This window comes from Bidens hawaiensis, unplaced genomic scaffold (genome assembly GCF_021521415.1).
Source record: "Bidens hawaiensis isolate Kalapana, Puna unplaced genomic scaffold, B.hawaiensis_p1.1 tig00038076_1, whole genome shotgun sequence".
Classification (NCBI taxonomy): Eukaryota; Viridiplantae; Streptophyta; class Magnoliopsida; order Asterales; family Asteraceae; genus Bidens; species Bidens hawaiensis.
This window is the reverse complement of record NW_027505523.1, coordinates 583-24,186: the sequence shown is the minus strand read 5'-3', so window position 1 is coordinate 24,186 and position 23,604 is coordinate 583. Positions and strand designations below refer to the sequence as shown.

The 23,604-nt window shown below is 35.8% G+C and overlaps 1 protein-coding gene and 1 pseudogene across 2 annotated transcripts; one reads left to right on the top strand and one right to left on the bottom strand.

Annotated features, from left to right (window-relative positions):
• Window positions 1-401: 401 nt before the first annotated feature.
• On the bottom strand, window positions 402-1,990 carry LOC143613718 (WAT1-related protein At5g40230-like). Its single transcript, XM_077087358.1, has 7 exons — window positions 1,847-1,990; window positions 1,680-1,768; window positions 1,476-1,589; window positions 1,176-1,407; window positions 888-1,046; window positions 668-819; window positions 402-570 (listed from the first exon to the last, which is right to left on the bottom strand). Exons 1-7 carry the CDS (start codon window positions 1,988-1,990, stop codon window positions 402-404), a joined length of 1,059 nt encoding a protein of 352 aa, XP_076943473.1.
• A 16,816-nt stretch (window positions 1,991-18,806) lies between these two features.
• Window positions 18,807-23,373, top strand: LOC143613722 (AP-1 complex subunit gamma-2-like; annotated as a pseudogene). Its single transcript, XR_013150169.1, has 17 exons — window positions 18,807-19,105; window positions 19,228-19,368; window positions 19,501-19,674; window positions 19,834-20,013; window positions 20,185-20,339; window positions 20,572-20,662; window positions 20,751-20,914; window positions 21,060-21,114; window positions 21,188-21,310; window positions 21,400-21,495; window positions 21,583-21,710; window positions 21,797-21,901; window positions 21,991-22,237; window positions 22,317-22,550; window positions 22,653-22,829; window positions 22,925-23,029; window positions 23,130-23,373. The product of XR_013150169.1 is annotated as an AP-1 complex subunit gamma-2-like (transcript).
• The last annotated feature ends 231 nt before the right edge of the window (window positions 23,374-23,604 follow it).

The following is a 23,604-nucleotide window of genomic DNA, read 5'->3' as shown; positions in this document are numbered from 1 at the left end:
TCAATATGAGTTTTATTGTTGTTTTTCCACCCGTCTAGCACACTCCAACGATCCGTTATGATTTCAACAATGGGTTATTTGTCCCATATAAGTCTAGCATTCCTCACTTGAAAATAATTCTTCCTCGAGTTCTTAAACGAAATAAGCAAAGATAGAATTCTGAAGCAAAGTGATATATTATTGAATGACAATAAAAATTACGCAAGGATCCATTTCATAGGGAATTCTTATAATCTGTATCAAACTAAGATATTAAATATAGGCATTCAACAAAAATAATGTGATAACTAATAAATTGCATAATTTGGTGAGATGCGAGTCAGTTGATTGAGTCATCAACCCCCTATCACCAATTCGTGCACGTGTTGACCAATATGATTCTATGTACCTCACATCAGAGTTCATGGCGTGGGAGATGTGCTCTGCTCCTCAACATCTTGCAAGAGAGGGTCGGTTTTATCATCCAATTTTGAGCTCACACTCGAGTGTGCGCCCTCTATCTTTTGTTCTTCAGCTTTTCCCCACATCACAGTGTAAAACCCGATCACAACAATAACTGATCCCAACAAACTGCACATATTATTTGAGTGTTTTAAGAATTAAGATTACAAATGTGTAATGTAACAAGCTAGAAACATGAAAATAAATAATATGAAAACATCTTCACCTTCCAAGATAGAAACCATCACCTAAGAAGATGACACCTATCAAATTCGCGATCACAATTCCAACCGGATGAAACATAGCGACAAAAAGCGGGCCCCTCCTTCGTACACACCATGATTGAACTGTGACTAGAAATGCATACCCAAAAATCCCCTACATATTTCACAAGAAAGCACCAAAACTAATAATAACATATTGAGCATATATAGTGGTATACTCACCGAATAAAGAATGGAAAATAATCTTGTATTAGGTTGTAAACTGAAGCTACTTCGGTCAGTTTCCACAATCAAAGAAGCTACCCCTGATAGTACGGTGCAGATAAGACAGTAAGAAAACATCAGATTGATCACCACAGGGTATTTCTTAAGAACAATTGCCTGAGAACATAAGCAAACATGTAATTAGCAACAGCATGATAATAATAATAATAATAATAATAATAATAATAATAATAATAATAATTGACAAATAGTCATTAATTATCAGTTATTAATGTAGAGTTTCACCTGTGTAATGATATACATAGAAGCGAAAATGGCATCAATGGTTAAAAGGATTCCTCCAAGCACCCAATCTGACAGTTGCCCGAGAAGATGCTTTGAGACATTTGATTTTAACTGTGAAGGTATGATCGATGGGCCTTGGTAAAGAGTCATGATGATAGCCCCTGCAATGGACACTACAGTCCCGATGAATTTCGCCTGTGTCGATGCACGTTTAATGTTGATCACTTCCATCCTAGAACCAGAAATTTAAATCAAATGACACTTAATGTTTACATAGCACTTAGCATATGATATGTTTACCTGAATAAGGCGGCGAGGATGAATGTAAAACCTGGGATGAGATTGAGCAATGTAGTTCCGAGAGTTGCAGAGGAGTATGAAACACCGGTGTAACCAGATATCTGTGCAAAGAAACTTGAAGAAGAAATAAACATAGGTATTATTAGATATAACTAACTAAAATAATTATTTAATTACAATAAAGCTTAACAACTACATACATACCCTACAAGGCCAACAGCGAAAAATCCAATGACGATGTTAAACGTAAGCGGAGGACCATTTGGTGATCCGCAACAATATAAATTGTATTTCTTAATAGTAATAAGTTTGATTTTAAGAATTAGTTGGAATTGTTAGGAAATGAATAGGTACAACCTCCTGTGGTTGGCGAGAGAAAGAGGAAGAAGGATGAGTGAAGCAATGGCGTTGGAGTAGAAAATAAAAGAGTAACTGGACATGCCATCAGCTATGGCGGACTTGCTCACTATCATCAGCAACACCTGTGTTGCCACCATGCCGGCGTACTCCTTCATCTTCTCTACTGGTCAACGCTGGAGTCGATCAGTTTTAGTATTTAACATTTTAAGTAGTTGCTGTTCTCAAGATTCCATGGGAGTTACGTACAGACGTTCCTATTATCAACTTCAACTCCTGCAATTAATATTATTATTTAACTGAATTTTTTATTCTTTAAATATTTCCTTTTCGGTAAATTTGCCACAAAATCTTTTAAACATAAACATTTTCCTTTCCTAAACATACGGCACCGACCGATACCGATCCCGAAAATCTCGTTTTCGAAATTCGGAAATAGTTGGTGCCGGTACCGGTACTGAAAAATACCGATACCGGACCGTACCCTACCGATATCAAAAACTCAAAACTTGGTATCAATTCGCTACCGACGGTACCAAATCGGGTACCGAATTCGGTAACGGTACCAATCAATACCCGTACCGAAAACACTCATCCCTACACAATATGGATGAGCTTGGGGGTTGTATCGGTGCCGATCCCAATTTCTTAAAAGATATGTTATTGAAATGTTTGTTTCAGTATTGGTATTTGAAACCATTTACGCATCCCTAATACACAATAGTTGGGTTATTTTAAACTTTTAAGTGACTTTAACAGACATTTTGTTTACTCAACAATAGATGCATTTAAGATATAATTTCAACAAAAAAAAGTTGTATTTTAATTAAAGAAATATTTACATGCAGAACAAATTGAGCTAAGCTTTCTTCATTTCATCTAATAATTTTGACCGGTTACACATCTTTTTTTTATGTTTTCACTGCACTTTGATTCGGTTGATCTAATTGTTTCACAACTAATTTAATCCTAGGGTATAAAGTAGAAAACACACTATTCAGTGTAGTGTGTAGTTGTGCTAGTCGTTCACCACAAATTCGTGTGAAGACACACATCATACTAAGGGTGTTTACAGTTTGGTTTGAAACCTTGAAACCGTTCAAACTGGTTAACAATTTAGTTTCACGGTTGGTTTTCTTTCTTAACTTTCTGTCGGTTGGTTTAAAAATTTTCAAACCATAACGAATGGTTTGGTTTACGGTTTGCACCAAAAACCAACCTTATAAAACCGGACCGAAACATATGATTTAACTATATTTAATTTTTTAAATATTATATATATTATATATATGCATACAAATATATTACTAAACATACTTAAATAAATATTATTAGTGCATATCATATACTATACAGTAACAACCAACCGTATAAAACCGGACCTGAACATATGATTTAACCATTTTAATTTTTTAAATATTTTATATATTATATACATGTGTACAAATAAATTACTAAACGAGTAAATACTTACATAAATATTATTAGTGCATATAATATAGTGATAGAAAATAACAAAAGGTGGGCTAAGCCTATTTATGCACAAACTTTAATTAGCGTTTTAATTTTTTAAATAAAAAAACTTAAAAACCAGTTGGAGTTTAAGCTTGTAAAATTTGTAAGTTATTGAGAACTTCACAATAACTTTTCATACATTATTTTGGGCATTTTGTATAAAATTTCAACAAAGCTCAAACCGTAAAATCAAACCGGATCCAAGTCATTACTAATATTTCGGTTTTGGTTCAATTTAAGAGTTCAACGGTTTGGTTTTGGTTTACGAAAGTTATAAACCATTACGAACAGTTTGGTTCACGGTTTACCTAAAAATCACAAAAACCGAACCGTGAACACCCATACAGCATGTTGTGTTTTGAAACGACATAAATGAAAGTTATGAGAAGATGAAATTACTTCTTCAACCAGCTGGGATTACACATGACAATGAAAGTGAATGTTAAGTGTTATTGGTCATATCGTTGGTATGAGCTATTATCGGTCAACGAGTAATATTTTGAATTATTAAAGCTAGTTTACATATATTATTTTTGAAAGTTTAGAGAAACTTAAAGTCCAAAACCTTTTTAACAATGGGAGAGCTTACCAAGAGGAATATGACTACACAACCTTTCAACGATAACAACCGAACAATTGCTACTACAGACAGATCACACGGGAAGAGGTACAGACTGTAGTCAAGAGGATGGGAAGGGCAAAAGCATTCGGCCAAGACAACATACCCATTGAGGTTTGGAAGTGTCTGGGAGAAGAAGGAGTCATGTGGCTAACTACTTTGTTCAATATTATCCTCAAATCCGGTAAGATGCCAGACCGGTGGAGGAGCAGCGTCGTAGTCCCTCTCTATAAGAACAAAGGAGACGCCCAATGTTGTGGTAACTACCGAGGAATCAAGCTACTAAGCCACACCATGAAACTATAGGAAAGAGTGATTGAGGTTAGACTTAGATTGCAAACTCAAGTTACGGTAAACCAATTTGGCTTCATGCCGGGACGTTCCACCACAGAGGCAATACACAGCATAAGAAGATTGATGGAAAAGTATAGGGAGAAGAACCGTGACCTTCATATGGTTTTTATTGACCTAGAAAAGGCGTACGACAGTATGCCACGCCAAGTGCTTTAGGACTGCCTGGAGGGTAGAGGGGTCCCGAGGAAATATATAGAGATAATTATGGATATGTATGCCAGGAGTGCTACAAGTGTCCGTGCGCCAGTGGGGGATACTGACCTCTTCCCTGTGGAGGTGGGCCTGCACCAGGGGTCAATGTTGAGCCCATTTCTTTTTGCAGTAGTCTTGGACGAGTTGTCAAAGTCGATTTAGGAGACACTCCCGTGGTGCATGATGTTCGCATACGATATCATGTTAGTTGCATCTTAACATGAGATTTGAGGAATGGCAAACAACCTTGGAGAGAAGAGTCTAAGGATTAGTCGCTCTAAAAACGAATACCTCCACTATGATTTTGGTGGAGTAAATGACAATGAGGATGTCCAGATAACCATTGAAGGGCAAGTGGTTCCGCAAGTAACGAAGTTCAAGTATCTAGGTTCGTTTGTCTAGGGCGATGGGGAATTAGACAGTGATGTGGCACATCGAGTTCAGGTAGGATGGTGTAGATGGAGAACAGCCACAGGTGTATTGTGCGATAGGGGAATGAGGGGATTCCTAACTAAACTAAAGGGAAAGTTTTATAGGGTCGCAGTTAGACATGCAATGTTATATGGAACAGACTGTTGGGCCATCAAGAAGGTACAAGAGCGGAAGATGGAGGTGGCAGAGATGAGAATGCTACGCTGGATGTGTGGGTACACAAGGTTAGATCGAATAAGAAATGGTGTGTTTCGGGAGAGATTAGGGGTCGCTAACATATCAGACAAAATAAGAGAATGGAGTGAGATGGGTTGGACATGTGAAGAGAAGACATACATTGAATCCTATTAGATCCTTAGGTAGCGTTTGGTATGCATGAATGATAGGGGGAATGGAATGATTTATTACGTATGAATGAAAAAAGTGGTGTTTGGTTGCTCAATGGAATGGAATCATCCATTACACATGGAATCCCATTCCATCAAAACCATTCCTTCCTACCCCCCTTCTTTTTTTTTCATTTCATTCCTCCTTCACCCTAGTTTCTCAACAACACCATCACCACCTAACAACAACTACCACTACCATCACCATCATCGACACCTTACCGCCACCATCGCCACCACCACCGCCTCCGCCACCACCATCTTACCACCAGCGCAACCACTGCCACCACCGTCGCTGTAACCACCGAAAACATTGTCACCGCCGCCGCCTGACCATCACCGCCACCCTACCATTGCCATCACTACCAATGCTACCACCGCTACCCCCCACCACCACCGTCGCCACTACCACCACCATTTTCGTCGCCGGAGCTAACACCACCACCATTGCCATTGCGATTTTTTTTTTGTAAAAAAAATTATTTTGAGATAGGAGTGTTTTTATTATTTCTATTTTGATCATACAATTTTTTAGGATACCAAACAACATAAAATAATAATTCATTTCATTCACATAGGTTAACCAAACAAGACAAGTGAATAGAATAATCCATTTCATTCCCTTGTTCATTTCATTCCTTCTTCCATTTCATTCCCCCTTCATTCCATTACCTCCAACCAAACATACCCTTAGAAAAAATTACTATAGAGGGGAGGAGGGGTAGGGGCCGACCTAAACTGACTTGGGATGAGAGGATTAGGCATTATAAGCTAGACTTAAGCCTCTCTAAGGACATAGTTGAAGATATGAATTCTTGGAGACATAGAATTAAGGTTAATGACTTTTAGGGAGAAAGTAATACCTTAGGGTCTTCTCTCTACTTTATTCTTGGTCACATGCCATCATGTTATTTTCTTTTCTTATATTATGTAGTTTCTTTTTTGTATTTCATTCTTATTATTTCTATATACAGTAGAAACTCGATAAATTAATACTTGATTATTTAATAAACTCTCTAAGATAATATTTTTTGCCGGTCCCGACTCGGGGATAGGGTGCTAAATTAATAATTCGCTAAAATTATAAGATAATACATTTTTGATAATTTCTTTAGACCCCATATAAAATATAAATTAATAATTCCTTATATATAGCATATTACATGAATGATATGAAGGTTTCTTGAAAAATGACTCAATTGTCTTTTGTTTTTTGTTGAAATCAATTTCCCCTTGAATCTCGTCTCTAATTTTCCTTAGCATGGTAAGAACTTCTGGTGTTGTTTTCTCATAACTCAACAAGAAATTGTTCAATGTGATTGCCGCTTTAATAGCTTCGTTTCGCGAAGGGGGCTCCATTGTAGAACTTTCATCATCTTCTTCATCGATATCATCTTTATTAATTCCAATAACGCTTTCAATAATTTCTTCATCAGTCAACAACTGTGCAACTACATTTTCTTCTGGGTGAGTCAAAACATTCTACTATAAATTAATAAAATATTAATTAATATATAAATTAATAATTATTAATTTATATATTAATTAATAACTCTTTTAATTAATAAATTTTGGTGGTCCCAAGTGTATTATTTTATAGAGTTTCTACTGTATGTATATATTATTATTAGTATTAGTACTAAGTGTTATTATTAAAAATATTACTGTGGAACTTTGATTACCTTTTATGTTCTCCCATATGTATGATTTTAGAACTAAGGGTCTCTTTGAAAGCCACCTCTCTATTCTATTGGAAGAGGTACGATGTGCCTGCATCCCACCCTCCCTAGACCCTACTTATAGCTTTGCTATTGGTGGGATTTCAACTGTGTATGACTGATGGATTGATATATATGTGTGTGTGTGTGTGTGTGTGTGTGAGTGTGTGTGTGTGTAACATCCGTATTTTGAGAATTATAAATGAAAGAAGTTTTTATTAATTATAGTGTGTCGTTATTTATTTCGGATAAATAATAATAATTAAAGGGTGGAGTATTTAGAAATAAATATGGACTTAGGGAAAGAATATAGGCCTAAGGTTCATGGGCTTTAAAATATAAATATTCTCTTAAAACTCTTAAACCCTAAATCTCTCCATATTTCACCTTTCAAAGCACGCACATGAAGCTCAAGATTTGAAGGATTCGTTTTAGTAAAGAATTCAAGATCCGACTTCATAAATGTGTAGATCCGTGCTAGACAAAAAGAAAACGTGAAGGGGCCGTCATCAAATATCACATAAGTTTCGGATCTCACTCGATTAAGGTATGTTTTTATGAAAAAGGTTATGCATTTAATGTCGGTTTTGTATGAAAATTGGTATAGTGTTAGATCAGACCGTATAGAATGTTAAAGTCCCAAAATTTAATATAGAAAGGGAACCAAGGTTATTGGTTGGGTCCAGATCTGTTTAAGAGCATAAAAATCGGCTGGTTATTGGATTGGAATGGGTAGATTAAAGAAACTAAGAAATTAAGACATGGTCATGTTGTTATACCAGCATGATCATGTTGCTAACTATTATAAAGTTGGGACATGATCATGTTTCATTTGAGCATGATCATGTTAGTTCAAAACATGATCATGTGAGGGTGCAGACATGATCATGTTAGTGTTGATTGTTTGAGCGAACAGCCAGTTTACATCATTTGTATTAGCGAATAGTGGACACTACCCATGAGCGAACTTCTGCTCGGGACCAAATAAGCGAACCACGAATACCTTGGGAATGGGAGCAGACCCTAGGCTGAGCAGCGAGTTAACAGATTAAGCGAACCCCAAGCACCCTAAGCCCCTGATTTGTGAACAGATTGAAATAAAGGAGTTGGGCCAGATCCAAGTATTATGCCTCAAGCTTGGTCCAAGGTTTCTTTAAAGTTGATCCAAGTTTTATTAAAATAAACTAAAGAACCCCGTTAGTTCAGCTAGAGAGCCCCGTTAAATATAAAGAAGTTAAATAAAGTTAGATAAGTTAGACACTAAAGTAGATAACGTGGTCGGTTAATTTAACTTGTTTAACTCGGTTAACTTGGTTAAGCTAAGCTAACAAACCATGCTAGTTAAGATGGCTTCGTTAGACCAGTTAACTAATACTTGTACGATATAATAGTTGGTCGTGCTCAGTCAAGAAAGGGATTTCAGTTAACTCCGAACGCTTAAGGATCCAGGTTAGTTCTAGCCCCTTTCTCTGTGACGTTTTTCGGGCCTGTGTGCATACTCCTATGTGATAGTTAATACACTTATCCTAAGTTATAAGTGCAAGATATGTGTATGATTATTTATTGATTGCTATTATTACAGAATGTTGTATGAATGTGCGTATATAATTATAAATGCAATTAAAGGATATGAAACGTATGAAATAAATACATAGACGATTGACGGGACATGTATGGTTGTATGGTTATGCAAGGCAAATGGACCAGGCCCTAATAATATATGAGATAGGAGGGACCATACCCTTATAATATCTGAGATAGAAGGGACCAGACCCAAATAATATATGATATCGAGGCAGGAGGGACCAGACCCTAATAATATCTGAGATAGGAGGGACCAGACCCTAATAATATGTCACACCCCATTAAGCGATTTGCGGAAGCGTAAAACGGAAATGCAACAGATACAACTGGTATCAAATACATTGTTCATAAAGTAACATTATTAACTAATTTACAATATATTACATCGTTCTAATCTCTTTTACAAACTAGGTGATACAATCAAACCGGTTCTTTAATTACTTTACTTCTAACTCAAATGCCCACGACATCAATCATCAGTCAGACACGTAACGCACAGGAAATTACTTCTCATATCTGATTACCTGAAAAGCATGTTAAAATAGGTCAACTACGAATAGTTGGTGAGTTTCATAAGTTTAACGAAATCAGTTCTGCGTACCACACAGTCATAGTTTGTATGTACGCGCGTATGTGAAAATATGTATTTACGTTTGTATAAATATGTAAAGCCATATCCTTGTGTGTGCCATGTAAGTTTATAATATAAATTCGAAATTTTGGTAAAATCGTGATTGTTTGTTCGTACTACCTGTTTCCAATTTCCATGTTTAACCAACCACTGTGGACCCCCTTCCTCCCACAACGGTTCCACATAAACTCAACCACTGTGGCCCCCCTTCCGCCCACAACGGTTCCGCGTTAACATCAACCACTGTGGTCCCCCTTCCACCCACAATGATTCCACGTAAACTCAAACATTATATAGTGTATACGCAAATAATTAGTATATTCTACATATAGTATTTCCTACGGCTAATCACATAGCATGTATATAGACACATATACACATATAGTATTTATCACGTATCACCAAATACTGTGGCTCCCCATCCGCCCACAATACGCATAATCACATTATTTTCTTAACATTCATGTCATAATCAAGTTAGTTCGTTTAATAAGTTGCAGCAGAACTTGGCTCATAGGCCATACTCAACTTAGTTTATAAGTTGCAGCAGAACTTGGCTCATAGGCCATACTCAACTTTAGTTTAGTAAGTTGCAGCAGAACTTGGCTCATAGGCCATACTTAACTTTAGTTTAGTACTATTGTGGCCCCCTCTTCCACCCACAATAGCCCCATGGTCATTACAGACCACGTTATTCCTCAACCTGTTGTGTTTAGCATTATATAGCGTATTTGTATAAACAGGTTGTCACGTATGATTTCATTATGTTTTGGCATTCGTAGTGTTTCCATTTAATATATCAATCACGATAATAATCACCTTTCCTCAGCACGTAGTTTATCATTATGTTTGTAGGAATTTTTCATATATGAAGGTTCAGGTATTTTTCGTTCTGAACCGTTTTCAGATAGATAATGTATATGAACATGTTTTTCACCCCAAAAGTTTGTAAACAGTTTGAAAAGAGGGGTCATGAAACTCACGGTTTTGTAGGCACTCAGTGCGAGATCAGCACGGGGTTCGTTCCCCTTGCTATCACTTAGTCCCTATAGTCCATATTATAATAATATTAATATTTTAATATTATTATAATCTCAGTAATAAACTGGGCTGTATAACTAATCTGGGTATAGCTGGAACGCCCAGAAAGTGGCAATAGGCTTAGGTTGTGATGTTGTTCAATGTCTAATACTTAAAACTGAACTTGGCTCAGATTCCCGTTTTCCCAGCTGGGCCAAGTTGTTCGTTTACGCGTTCAGAAAACAGTTATGGAAAATAAGCTTGGGTAAATGTATTGGTTAATAAAATGATTAAGTTATAAAGAAGGATCACATACTGGGGTACCGGATTAGCCTCGGGGCCCGTTTCCGTTTATTCAGTTTGATTTAAGAAGAAACGCGCACAATCTATCCGGATTGTCCAGGTTTCTCATAGAAAAGTTCGTTTTCACTTAATTAGTCCAAACATATGATTTTTTATCACTCTTGGTGTTTTGATTTTCCCGCAGGTTCACTAGCCGCGAACTTGCCGGTTATTATAAAAATTGAATTTGTTTAATATTCAGATTAGCATAATTAATTAACCGTTAATCATTAAATTATGAAAATTTAACCACTTATCAATTAAAATATGTAGATTTTTATAAAAATATTTCTGGAATTTATTTACTGATTTATTAATTTATAAAAATTCGTTTTATCAGCTATATTTCGCCTGAAAATCGTCCGTTTACCCCAAACAATTTCCAAAAATTCCACAAAAATTCATGAATACTCAAATCATGTCCCAAAACAATCTGTATCAATTCCAGAATGTAAAAAGCTTGTTCAATATTCTTTTCGGCCCAAATTCGACTATAAAAATTCGCACGAACGCATATGTACAAAACACCTTTAGACTTCTCCAAATGATCTCAAAATTCATATGTGATCAAAATACATCAAATATGAGTTCCCAGAAAAATTTCATAATTTTTGAAGTACTTTAGCTATTTTTTCCAAATAAACGTCCCAATCCGGTAATAAATTTGCCAAATATTCTCGGATGGTCAAAAAATTACCAAATTTGAACAGGGACTTATTGACATGGTCCCTGATGTCCCTGCAAAATTTCAAGTCCTAACAATATGCACATCACAACCTTAACCTAAATAGCCCGTAAGCGAGTGTTTCGGCATTACCTTAGCGGGTTTGGCTCGTTTCCGACCTTTTAATCAAGTTTTCAGGTTCTTGTGCTTCTAAGAAAGCTAGGTACAAGTCCTATATCACAAACCAATCAAGTTTCATCAATAGAACAGCCCTTTAACTTAGGGTTTCGGCTAGTGCACAAAAACGAACTTTTGAACCGTAAAAACGTCGTTTCAACCCTTTAATCCGTGTTTATGGCCAAAAAAACTATCAAAACAGGTTCCTTGCCATGTGTATGATCAAAAAATGTTAATGGACCATTTTTAGGATTTTTACACGGTTAGGAATGATTTTTAATAACAAAGACATGTTTTTATGGTATTAAACAAGTTTAAACAAGTAAAAAAGCTACTTATTTAAGCCCCTTACCTTAGGGTTTGAAGGTTTTTGGCTGGAGCAGCAATTATGTCCAGAGTTTTCAAGAAAATGAGGCTGAAAATATCAAGGATCTAGTTTAAATGTGAAAGAATAAAAATGGGGTAAAAGTCTTCTTTGGCGGGCTGGGCTCGTTGGGTCCCCTTTTGGGCCCATTTGGTCCACTTTTCTCGATTTACGTGCCCGAACGTGAAATGCCGAGTCCAAATTTATTTCGGGTTCGGTTTTTGGCGCGAAAAACTTATCGGGTGCGTCAAACGGAGCGAAAACGAGTGTTTTTCGGCTATTTTTGTGTAAAATTATAAAAACATACAATATGTTTGTAAAAATCAAAAATATTTTCACGGATCGCTTAAAACATTTCAAATAAGTGTTTGGTAAGTCTTTTTCGGCTTAACGGATGATACAATGCTTGGTTTGTAACTATCGTTTGCGTTTAAGTCTATAGCGGATAGTTAAACGAGCATGTTTTCATTTAACTTGTTTGCTATCGAACTAAGGCCATATTACTAATATTTTAGCTTGCATAGATGAGATAGAAGGGACCAGACCTTGAAAATATCTGAGATAGAGGGACCAGACCCTAATAATATATGAGATAGTAGAAGTAGGATAGTTTACGGTATACCACAATAATGTATGAAAGAAAGTATGTAGGTACGTATATAAAGTATGTATGAATGAGCAATGGTAAGTAAAGTATGAAATACGTATCCCCGGACGCGTATAAGTATGAACGTGAATGTATTGTATGTTGATTGATTAACTAGAACTCACTCAGCGTAGCTGACTTTTAGTATGCACGCAGGTGAGTAGGATGAGACAGGCTGTTTAATGAAGACACGTGGCAATAAGATGAAGACCGACATCATTAAGAGAAAGAAGTGCGTGTTATTTATGTTTAATATTCAAGACTTATGTTATTTATGTTAAACCAGTACTTGACGTTGTATGAATAATTGACGTTTATGTTCCGTGAATTTGTTTTAATTAACTCTGATTTCCTAATTATGTGAATGAGTAAATCTAACCTGAGCAATAGTAGGGTTCCCGGGATTGGGGCCCTATAGGTTGGTATCAGAGTATAAGTTAGAGAGAATAAACATCCTACATGCTTATACTCGAACAGAGAATGGGACAAAAAGAAGAAAGAAAGAAAATGTCAGTCAAAGAATGCCATGTGTCACTCAAGCAAGCTTAATGCATGAAGTACCTTACATATAATGTAGGGATAAGTAAGAAGTTTATATAAACTGTTAGGGATAGGATTGCTTACGTTTAAGTGTTACCAAATGGGTCCCATTAACCATTGGTGTGACATGAGGCGGGTTGTGGGTTCTAAACGAGTCGGGTCTCATTTGTTTCTCACCATTTTCTTTTATTATATTCTTATTATTATTATTACTTAATTATCTTTTATTTATTTGTTATTATTATTATATTAGTATTATATCACCAAACACCCTCTTTTAAAAAGAAACCCTACCCAACCCCCCCCCCCCCCCCCAACCCTCTTTCTCTTCCTTAACTTCCATCTTCTTCTTTTCCTCCTACCCAGACACCGCCGCTGCTCCCCTTTCCGGCCACTCATCGCCACCGCTGCACTTCCTTCCCTTTTCCCGGCCTCCATGACAACAACACCGAAAGATATAAGGTGGTCGGCCTATCTCCAGTCACTTCGCATCGCCATGGTTCGCACGGCATGTGCGAATTCTTCCATTCGCACAGCTGTGCGAATCTCCCCATTCGCACGACTGTAATTCACATGACTATGATTCGCACGGGATGCGAATCGGAACTTGAAAACCATTCGCACGGGTTTCTCTTCGCACGGCTATGATTCGCGTCGCATATGGTTTGTTGAGTTTGGATCTAGTTTAGGGGGTTCATATCAGGTTCGAGAAGGCCGTGCCTAGGTTTTCGTTTATGCCTACTGCTCACCAGAGACAAGCTTCGGTCTCATCGGAAATCAGACCTCGGTCATTTCTTGGGCTGTTGGCAACTCTCGTGAGAGGCAAGGAGCACCTCAGGTCTGGTGGTTTGGACCTCGAGCTCGCAGGTCTGGTTCGGATTCTAGTTTGGCTGAACTGTCAAGATTCGGGTCTCGTTGAAGACCCGTTACATCTTCTTATTATTATTTGTATCTTTTACTTTCTTCCTGTCAAACTCATTATCATTGCTATGTATTTGTTTAAAGTTTGTCTAAATCGGGTTCATTTGTGTTGGTTCCAAGTTCGTCTCTTAAAGATTCTTGGTTCATTTGTTATTATTAATATTAGATTCGTTCGAAGCTTGTTTATACCGGTTTGTTTAGGTTGGTTTGACTCGGTTTATTCGATATTATTCTTAACGAGTAAATGAACAAAATGAATATAACATTTACCTTTTTCGTGTGGTTGGACTAGATCTAGGATGAATGGAAAGATGGATTGTGTGTACAATAGATTTGGGTGTGTATGGATATGATAATGATTGGGAAAATGATGATGAAATGATGAGAAGAAGGTTGGAATTAGGGTTTTAGGGGTTTAAATAGATAAAGCCCAAAGACTTTTAGGCCCAAATCACTCTTAAGCCCATTAATCCTTTTTAACCTTATCCACTATTTACATATTATTTAATTAATTAACGACGCCACACGATACTATAACTAAAATAAAACCCAAAATACTTTATTTAATTATCTATTGAAACTGGACGTTACATCATCCGCAGTACATATCAGAGGCTTATTCACAACCTTCTCACCATTACTCATAACCTCGTTCGTTTCGTCGGAAGAGAAAGCCCTGACGAATGACGTCAACCGGACCGGAGGACGGCGACACCGGAGGTGAACACCGATGCTGCGGAGGACAGAGACACCGGAGTTGAACGCCGGTGCGACAGAGGAAGTTGAACGATGACGGTGATGACGGTCAAACATTGTAATTGATTCAATGATTCAATTAGGGTTCTTGAGATAAATTGGGGATTTTTATTTGGGTGTGCCTTTGGAGAATTAGGGATGAATTATGAATGTAATATATTAAGTATAATACCATATCCACGTTGGTTGCCATGTAATATTTTTTTGACAACTCAGATGGACACATCAGCAAATACTTAACAGAGTTAGTACTCCGTCAGTCGCAGACTGGTGGAAGAAACGAATGTTAAAGTTAGGACCGTTGCCAGCCAAAATGAAAGTTGGGACTAACGCCGACTAAAATGAAATAGTTGGTACTAATAAAAACCAATTTTCCTATTTATTAATATGCTTTAAAATTATTTTTTTAACCCGTGTGTCACAGGGGTATATAGACTAGTGTGTGTATCATGTAAAACAAAGTATCGGGATTCGGGACTCGAAGATGAATTCTGAATGTAATATGTTAAGTATAATACCATGTCCACGTTGGCTGCCATGTAATATTTTTTTGACAACTCAGATGGACACATCAGCAAATACTTAACGGAGTTAGTACTCAGTCAGTCGTGGACTGGTGGAAGAAACGAATGTTAAAATTGTGACCGTTGCCAGCCAAAATGAAAGTTGGGACCAGCGCCGACTAAAATGAAGTAGTTGGGACCAATAAAAACAAATTTTCCTATTTATTAATATGCTTTAAAATTATTTTTTTAACCCGTGTGTCATATGGGTATATAGACTAGTGTGTGTGTACCATGTAAAATAGAGTATCGAGATTCAGGGACATGGTAATGGAATGGACATGGTAATGGAATGGATCGTTACCATTCCATTGTCATGTTTGGTTACCATGTAGGAATGAAATGATTAATCACTTTATTTTTATTATTATTAATATTTTATTTGTAGTAGTAGTAATAATAATAATATGAATATTTATATTAACTAGTTTTTAGAACCCTAACGCTGCAACGATATCGTTAAACCGAATAAAAATAATTGTAACAATGTTGAATTACGTATATGCGTTGTGAAATACTAACTCGTCAAATTTAAAATAATAATATTGATAGTGTAGCAATAGTTCAAATGTAATAATAGTTATAGTATAATATACAAAGTAATAATAATAATTATATAATAATTATAATTGAAAAAAAATAATAATCATAATTATAATTATAATTATAATTACAATATAATAAAAAATATAATAATTGTAATAGTAATAACAATTGTTTGACTATTTTGACTTTCTTATTCCTTGAAGAATGAAAAAAAAACACCCATGTCCAAAAGAATGAAAATGATAAAAATGGAAGGATTTTCATTTCTTATGGAATGATCTATTCTTGATAACCAAACATGTTTTTTTTTTCATTTATTTGAAATGACTCATTACATTTTTCCTTGCATTCATTCATACCAAACGCTACCTAATGTTTTAATTTTTATAATTATATTATATCACTAAGGGGGTGTTTGGGATTCCTTATTTTCATCTCCTTATAATTTATGACTTATGATAAGTTAAAAAAAAGTGTTTGGGTTTCCTTATAATATGAGAGGAAATGTTGATAAGTTATATATTTGTAACTTATGACTTCTCCTTATAAGTTATAAGGAGGTGAAAATAAGGAATCCCAAACAGCCCCTAGCACATGTTTTATCAAACATTCAAACCAAGATAAGTATGCTACTACTATTTATAGTTGTTTAGCTTTTAGACAATGTATGACCATTTATGGTAGAAACTCAACTTCAAGGAAAAATAAGTTATTTTTTCAAGACTAAAACTGACGATTTTTTGTTTGTTTTTTTTAAGTGATGAAGTTTATTATTAAAAAGACCTCACAAGCCATGCGCCAACAAATGAGAAAAAAGGTAAGATAACCAATGGAACCAAGACATTATGAAAACCGATAAGCATCATTACACCAAAAAAGATCAATCTAATAAGGTACTTTTCATCTTAATATTCAACCCAAAGATAAATGATAAATTTAATCTCACTTTTAGTAACAAATCGTAAACTTTTCACGCTATAAATGAAATTTGATATCATGCATTGCTATGTTGAATTGTTTATATTGCATGTTTACAATGTCTCATATGTGATCTTTTCAAATCTGTAAGTGGCTATGACGTTAATTAAAGGGAGGGTGGTTATACAGGAAACTCAATGTATTAGCCTGTCATCCCGAAGACTATGGAGCATGGAGATGGTGGGGGTAAACTGTTGTTCGTTAATGAGCCGACTAAGAATGTTAGTTTGTGACGGTATCAACAAACATACAACTCATTTATAGTTGCTGACAATTAACTTAAGAGCATTCCCATCCCACACCCGATCTTTAAACCAAAAATTACACTAAAACTCACTACATTTTTCTCTCCATTTTAATAAAATAATACTTTTTATACCTTTTATCATTACCTTTTCTCTTTCCTTCACTCACAACCACTTTTAAAATATATTAAAAAATTATATAAGATGAACAGTAGTTTTTCAAATATACAAAAAAAATCACTATTTTTTCTAAAATATAAAAGACGTCTCACGTAATAAGAGGGGTTGGATGAGAATTTAAGATAACAAATTTAAGCTTGTTTTACATTTTTTGTTCAAATTTTATTCTTAACTTTTAAAAAAGAATTTAGTTATTAGATTAGCGGAAGAATTTAGGGCTTTATAGTGATGATCATCATGATTTGACAGGCAACAGATCCAATCTTCTTCAGATCCTCGTTCGTAATTATTGGAGATCTCAATGAATTTGATTATACAATACACTAAACACCTCTGGACCTGATCGAGCTCAATTACAATTACAATAACTATGAATCCTTTTTCTTCCGGAACGCGTCTTAGGGATAAACATTTCACTTAATTTCTATTAATCAACATATGCATTTGCCAATGCACTCAATCCCATAGTATGTTAATGCCATTGCTTTTGATATAGTAAACCAACACACTACTTATACAAGGTTTTTAGTTTATGTTCGTCCCTTTAATAAATGAATTAGCATGAACAAAACATTGTCCTTCGGTAAGCTTAACGAATTAACACAAACAGAGGCCGCGCCCGCTCGATAGTGTTCGGTAATGTGTCTGGTTTTGTCCATCCGGTTAGGTTTGTGAACATCAGGTATAATATCTGGCATCTAGTGGTAGGATCCATGCTCAACTGATTATATTCTGAGGTGAAGAAACATAAAACAACATGTAGCGTTGTCAAGTCCGAAATAATCTTTTCCAACATCTTCGGAAGGAAATAGATGACCTGGAGAAGGAATTAGTGTTGGGCCTATTTGCGACAAGCATAGTTATCAAAGGTGCTAGGCGCAAGGTGCAAAAAAAATTATCCAATACCAAAAGTTCAACCCAAAATATCATCTAGTTAGTACCAAAATTCTAAAATAGGCAAATACCTGGATGAGATGCTTCAGTTGGTGGTATTGTGGAAGGTTATATAGAGTAGAAAATGAATAATTGTGCATTAAATAAATAAAAAACAAATTAATCTGTATATATTGCGCCTGGAGAGCTGAAGCATCGCCTAGTAAGTAGGAGCACATTTATTGAGCGTCGCCTGAATATTGCACCTAGGCAGAAGAAGCGCTCGCCTTTGATAACTATGGTGGCAAGTGACGAGATATTTTACCTTTAAGGTAGAGTTTGAACTTTTGTTTCTGTGAATTGATGAGGTTGCAACATATTGGATCTTTCTCAATGTAGCATAATCAAGTTGATAGGAAGAACATGATGGCTATGACTTATGATGACAATTGGCTTTGTTGTGATTACATGTATAGTTTTGTACACCAAAAATGATAACATTAGGGATCAACCTTGACAATCAGATTATCCATGAAAGGTTGTATATAACTAACCTGATCTATCCACTATATTACATGCTTTAGTATGTAGAAATTTAGCAAGCAAGCAAAATGAAAGCTCGGTTGCATTCATGTTTTTTCATTTTATTATGTGTGAGGTTATCAGTATTTAGTAGCATGTTACTATTCAGTTGGATCTAAGTGAGATTATTGATCCACTGTAGGGACATGATTCGGGCAATACGTGCTTGCAAAACTGCTGCAGAAGAGCGTGCTGTTGTTAGAAAGGAATGTGCTTCCATTCGTGCAGCAGCTAGTGATAATGATAACGAATATAGACATCGTAACTTGGCAAAGCTCATGTTTATTCACATGTTAGGATATCCCACACATTTTGGTCAAATGGAATGCCTGAAATTAATAGCAGCTCCTGGCTTCCCTGAGAAAAGAATAGGATATCTTGGACTCATGTTGCTTCTTGATGAAAGACAAGAAGTTTTGATGTTGGTCACCAATTCACTAAAACAGTAAGCTCCCACATTCTCTTTTCTTTTACACATACACAGTCACACACACACACACACACATACATATCTTGTTTAGGAAGAATGCCTGGACGTTTTGAATATAATACTGTCATCATCTGCAGAGATCTTAACCATGCAAACCAATATATTGTGGACTAGCTCTTTGTGCTTAAGGGAATATATGTTCAGCAGAAATGGCACGTGATCTTGCACCTGAAGTCGAAAGGTTGCTGCAATTTCAAGATCCAAATATTCGCAAGAAAGTAAGTTGATGAAAAACTGGAAATCTAGAAATGAAAATGATATATCTCATTATCTCTTGAGAGTATATCCCAGCATTCTCACACATTACTCTCCATTAGCATTATACTAACATAAGCTATTACATTTTACAGGCAGCATTATGCTCAATAAGGATCGTTAAGAAAGTCCCCGACCTTGCAGAAAATTTTGTGAACCCTGTTGTTTTATTACTTAGAGAAAAGCATCATGGGGTTCTTTTAACTGGGATACAACTCTGTACAGATCTCTGTAATCATAGTGAAGAAGCCCTTGAATATTTTAGGCAGGTAAATGAATTGTCGAGTCTTTTTTCTTCTTTTTTACGTTTTTTAGTTTATCTAATAATGTATACACATTTGTGACAAGAACACATGACATATTATTTTCTACTGTCAATCTTGTAATTTGTCTTTTTAAAACCTTTTTTCCTTTTCCCTTTGGTCTAGAAATGCACAGAGGGATTGGTGAAAGTTCTAAAGGATGTTGTGAACAGCTCATATGCTCCTGAATATGACATTTCAGGTATTGCAGACCCTTTTCTTCATATAAGATTGCTTCGCCTTTTGCGTGTATTGGGTCATGGAGATGCTGATGCGAGCGATTCTATGAGTGACATTCTTGCTCAGGTCAGTTTTTATCTTTTATGTGTAGTTTATAATGATTTGTTTTCAAAATTGTAGAAAACTTCAATGGATTCTATGTTTTGGCGCATTAATGGTAAACTGCTGAATGATAATGCCTATTGATGATCTTGCAATGAATTCTCCTAAACTGCTCTTGCTGAGTTTCCTTTTTAGGTGGCAACAAAAACTGAGTCGAACAGGAATGCAGGGAATGCAATACTTTATGAATGTGTAGAAACCATAATGAGCATTGAAGATATTAGCGGTTTGCGTGTTCTTGCAATCAATATTTTGGGGCGGTTCTTGTCTAACCGTGACAACAATATAAGGTAAGCAACCTGTGTGTTCTTGCAATTTGATGTTTATAAAGATCTTGTTGTGGTACCAAGAGTTAAAAAAGTTTCTGTTGATACAAAGATTTTGCCTGCAAGTTTGTGCACAGGGCTTCAGTTTTATGTAGCCTGTGTGCTCTATGCAAAGTAACATGAAGAAATGTGAAATCTTTGGTTTTCCAGATAGTTATCTAAGTGATTCATTTGTGTTTTATATGTTTCATGGCAGATATGTTGCATTAAACATGCTGATGAAAGCAATCTCAATAGATGATCAAGCAGTGCAGAGACATCGCACAACAATCTTAGAATGCGTTAATGTAATTTTTCACTTGTAAGTAGACCCGTGTTTGTTTTATATCTATTATACCATATGAGACTTACATACTGTGCTCGTTTATTGTTCAGGATTCAGATGCTTCAATTCGTAAAAGAGCTCTTGAACTTGTATATCTTCTGATGAATGAGAGCAATGTACAAGCTTTGATCAAAGAGTTAATTGATTATCTACAAGTAAGTGATGAAGACTTCAAGGGAGATCTTACTGATAAAATTTGCTCCGTTGTTGAAAAGTAAGTTCAGTTTTTCATTCTTCATAACAATATCATCTTGTTTGAAACAATATAGTTATGTTCTGTTCTCTGCAACTACCGAATCACTTATCTGGATTGGATACCAAATATCTTAGGCACTTCATCTTTACAAATGTTGCTTTAGACTTTCCCCGGACAAGATTTGGTACATTGACCAGATGCTCAAAGTTCTCTCTGAGGTATGCATTATAGATTCACTCTAGTTTAACATGTGTTTAATGAACTACTAAGCTTGTGTTCTGTTGTCAGTAGGCTGGAAATCATGTAAAGGATGAGGTATGGCATGCTCTTATTGTTGTGATAACCAATGCTTCTAACCTCCATGGATATACAGTACGTTCACTCTACAAGGCAATCCAAAAATCAACTGACCAGGTACAATAAATATATATATTTTACTGGAATTATCTCTTCATACTTAATTATGGACATTGATTTATAATATCCGTTGCTTTCAAAAACAGGAAACACTTGTTCGTGTGGCTGTCTGGTGCATTGGAGAATATGGTGACATGCTAGTTAACAATATTGGAATGCTTAACATAGAGGACCCTATAACTGTGAGTTGCTTCTTCAATCTTCACAAGTAATTAACTTAGTATGTCAACTCTTTTCCAAATATCATTAATTTTAGTTGCTATGAACAGGTAACTGAGAATGAAGCAGTGGATGTTGTTGAAATTGCAATAAAGCGCCACACATCGGATCTTACCACCCGAGCTATGTGTTTGATTGCTTTGCTGAACCTGTCTTCCCGTTTCCCTTCTTGCTCTCAGTAGATTATTTATTTGATCTTGAAAATCATGTTATGCTACTCAATTTTATGTAAATTCTGATAGCGTAAACTTGCTATATATTCAGGAGAATAAAGGATATTGTTACACAATCTTAAGGAAGCCTTCTACTTGAATTGCAGCAGAGATCTGTTGAATTTGATTCCATAATTGAAAAACATCAGAATATAAGGTTTGAACTTGTAATATTCTTAATTCTTTTAGAAAAACCTTTAAAAAGTGGTTTATAATAGTAATAATAATTTAATGTAACATGCGAAGGTCTGCTCTAGTTGAAAGGATGCCAGTGCTTGATGAAGCAACTTTTAGTGGAGGAAATCTGGATCTATTCTAGTGCCAGCTGTTTCAACTTCACTAACTTCTGCCAGTGGAGTTGCCACATCAGCAGCTGCCCCGTTAATAGACTTGCTTGATTTAGGATCAGATGAGCCAGCACCTACTTCTTCAGGTGGCAACTTTGTTCATGATCTTCTTGATGTCGGTACATCTTCCTTTTCCTCACAATCAGGTTGGAGTTTATAAAACAGAACTCGGTAGTTAAAAGCAGTTATAACTTACAACACATGCTTGTTTTACATTTGTACCAGGTACAACCAAGGTTCAAAAGAGTGGCACTGATGTCCTGCTGGATTTACTATCAATCGGGCCACCTGTTCCCGGAAACAGTTCGTCTGCACCTGACATATTATCATTAACTCAAGATAACAAAACTTCAGTTAGTCCGTTGGATAGTCTTTTATCGACGGAGCCACATGTACAAGCATCTTCCTCACTTATGATGGACTTGTTAGATGGATTTGGTCCCAGCCCTCCACCAGCTAGTGAGTATTTGCTAATTTGTACTCAAAATATGTTTAAAAAGGAAGATCTTTTTAAAGATTTTATTAACCACTAAACAATTAACCACCATTGTTTTATTACAGAAGACAATGGTCCTACTTATCCACCGATAGTTGCTTTTGAGAGCAGCTCTTTGAGGTTAATGTTCAACTTTTCCAAACAACCTGAAAGTCCACAAACACACCCAAATTGAAGCAATCTTTACAAACAAGTCTTCTGATGTTTATACAAACTTCATTTTCCAGGCAGCAGTCCCAAAGGTAAACTACATTTCAAGTGAATATCTATGTATTTTTTTATTTATTTCAACATGAATATGCTGTCTAATATGGCGTGTTTGGTTATGAATCCGCAGTTTCTTCAGTTGCATTTAGAACCTGCTAGTAGTAATATGCTTCCTGGAAATGATAACGAGACAATAACTCAGAAGTTACGAGTTACCAACAGTCAACATGGCAAGGTGCTATTTACTTTTTACAACATTTGCATTTCCCCCCCCCCCTTTTCTTTTCTTTAGTTTTTATGGTTTATGTGTAAATGATGAATGTTGTGTACTTCAGAAATCAATCGTCATGCGCATAAGAATAAGCTACAAGTTAAACAACAACGACGTGCTAGAGGTCGGGCAAATCAGTAACTTCCCTCATGACCTATGAAGCTGAAATTGGCAAATGCCATATATTTTTGTTACAATGAGGAGCGCCAATGGTAACAATCTGGATTTTTTTAGTCAGAAACCGAGCCGGTGTACATTAAGAAGGAAGCATGTGGTAACCAAATTTTGTGATATAGGAGGTGAGGTTTTAAATGTTTTGAAGTTGTGTTATGTAAGATAGGTTATGGAGATCCTTTGGAAGCCAAACACATTGGTGTAGCTTCTATGTAATGTTTGTTACGCCCAATATTCCTTCTTACAACCCAATGGAAGTTTTTGGTTTCTTTTACTTTTATCACCATCACTAAATTTGATAAAACTTGTGTTACCATAACTCCAATTATTGTAATGGTAATTATATACAACATAAACCCTAACCG

Coding starts and splice junctions, on each gene's coding strand:
- LOC143613718 (XM_077087358.1), bottom strand. CDS start 1,990: ATGAAGGAGTACGCCGGCATGGTGGCAACACAGGTGTTGCTGATGATA. Junction 1,769..1,846: donor TCCTTCTTCCTCTTTCTCTC/GCCAACCACAGG, acceptor ATTACTATTAAG/AAATACAATTTATATTGTTG. Junction 1,408..1,475: donor ATCCTCGCCGCCTTATTCAG/GTAAACATATCA, acceptor TTCTGGTTCTAG/GATGGAAGTGATCAACATTA.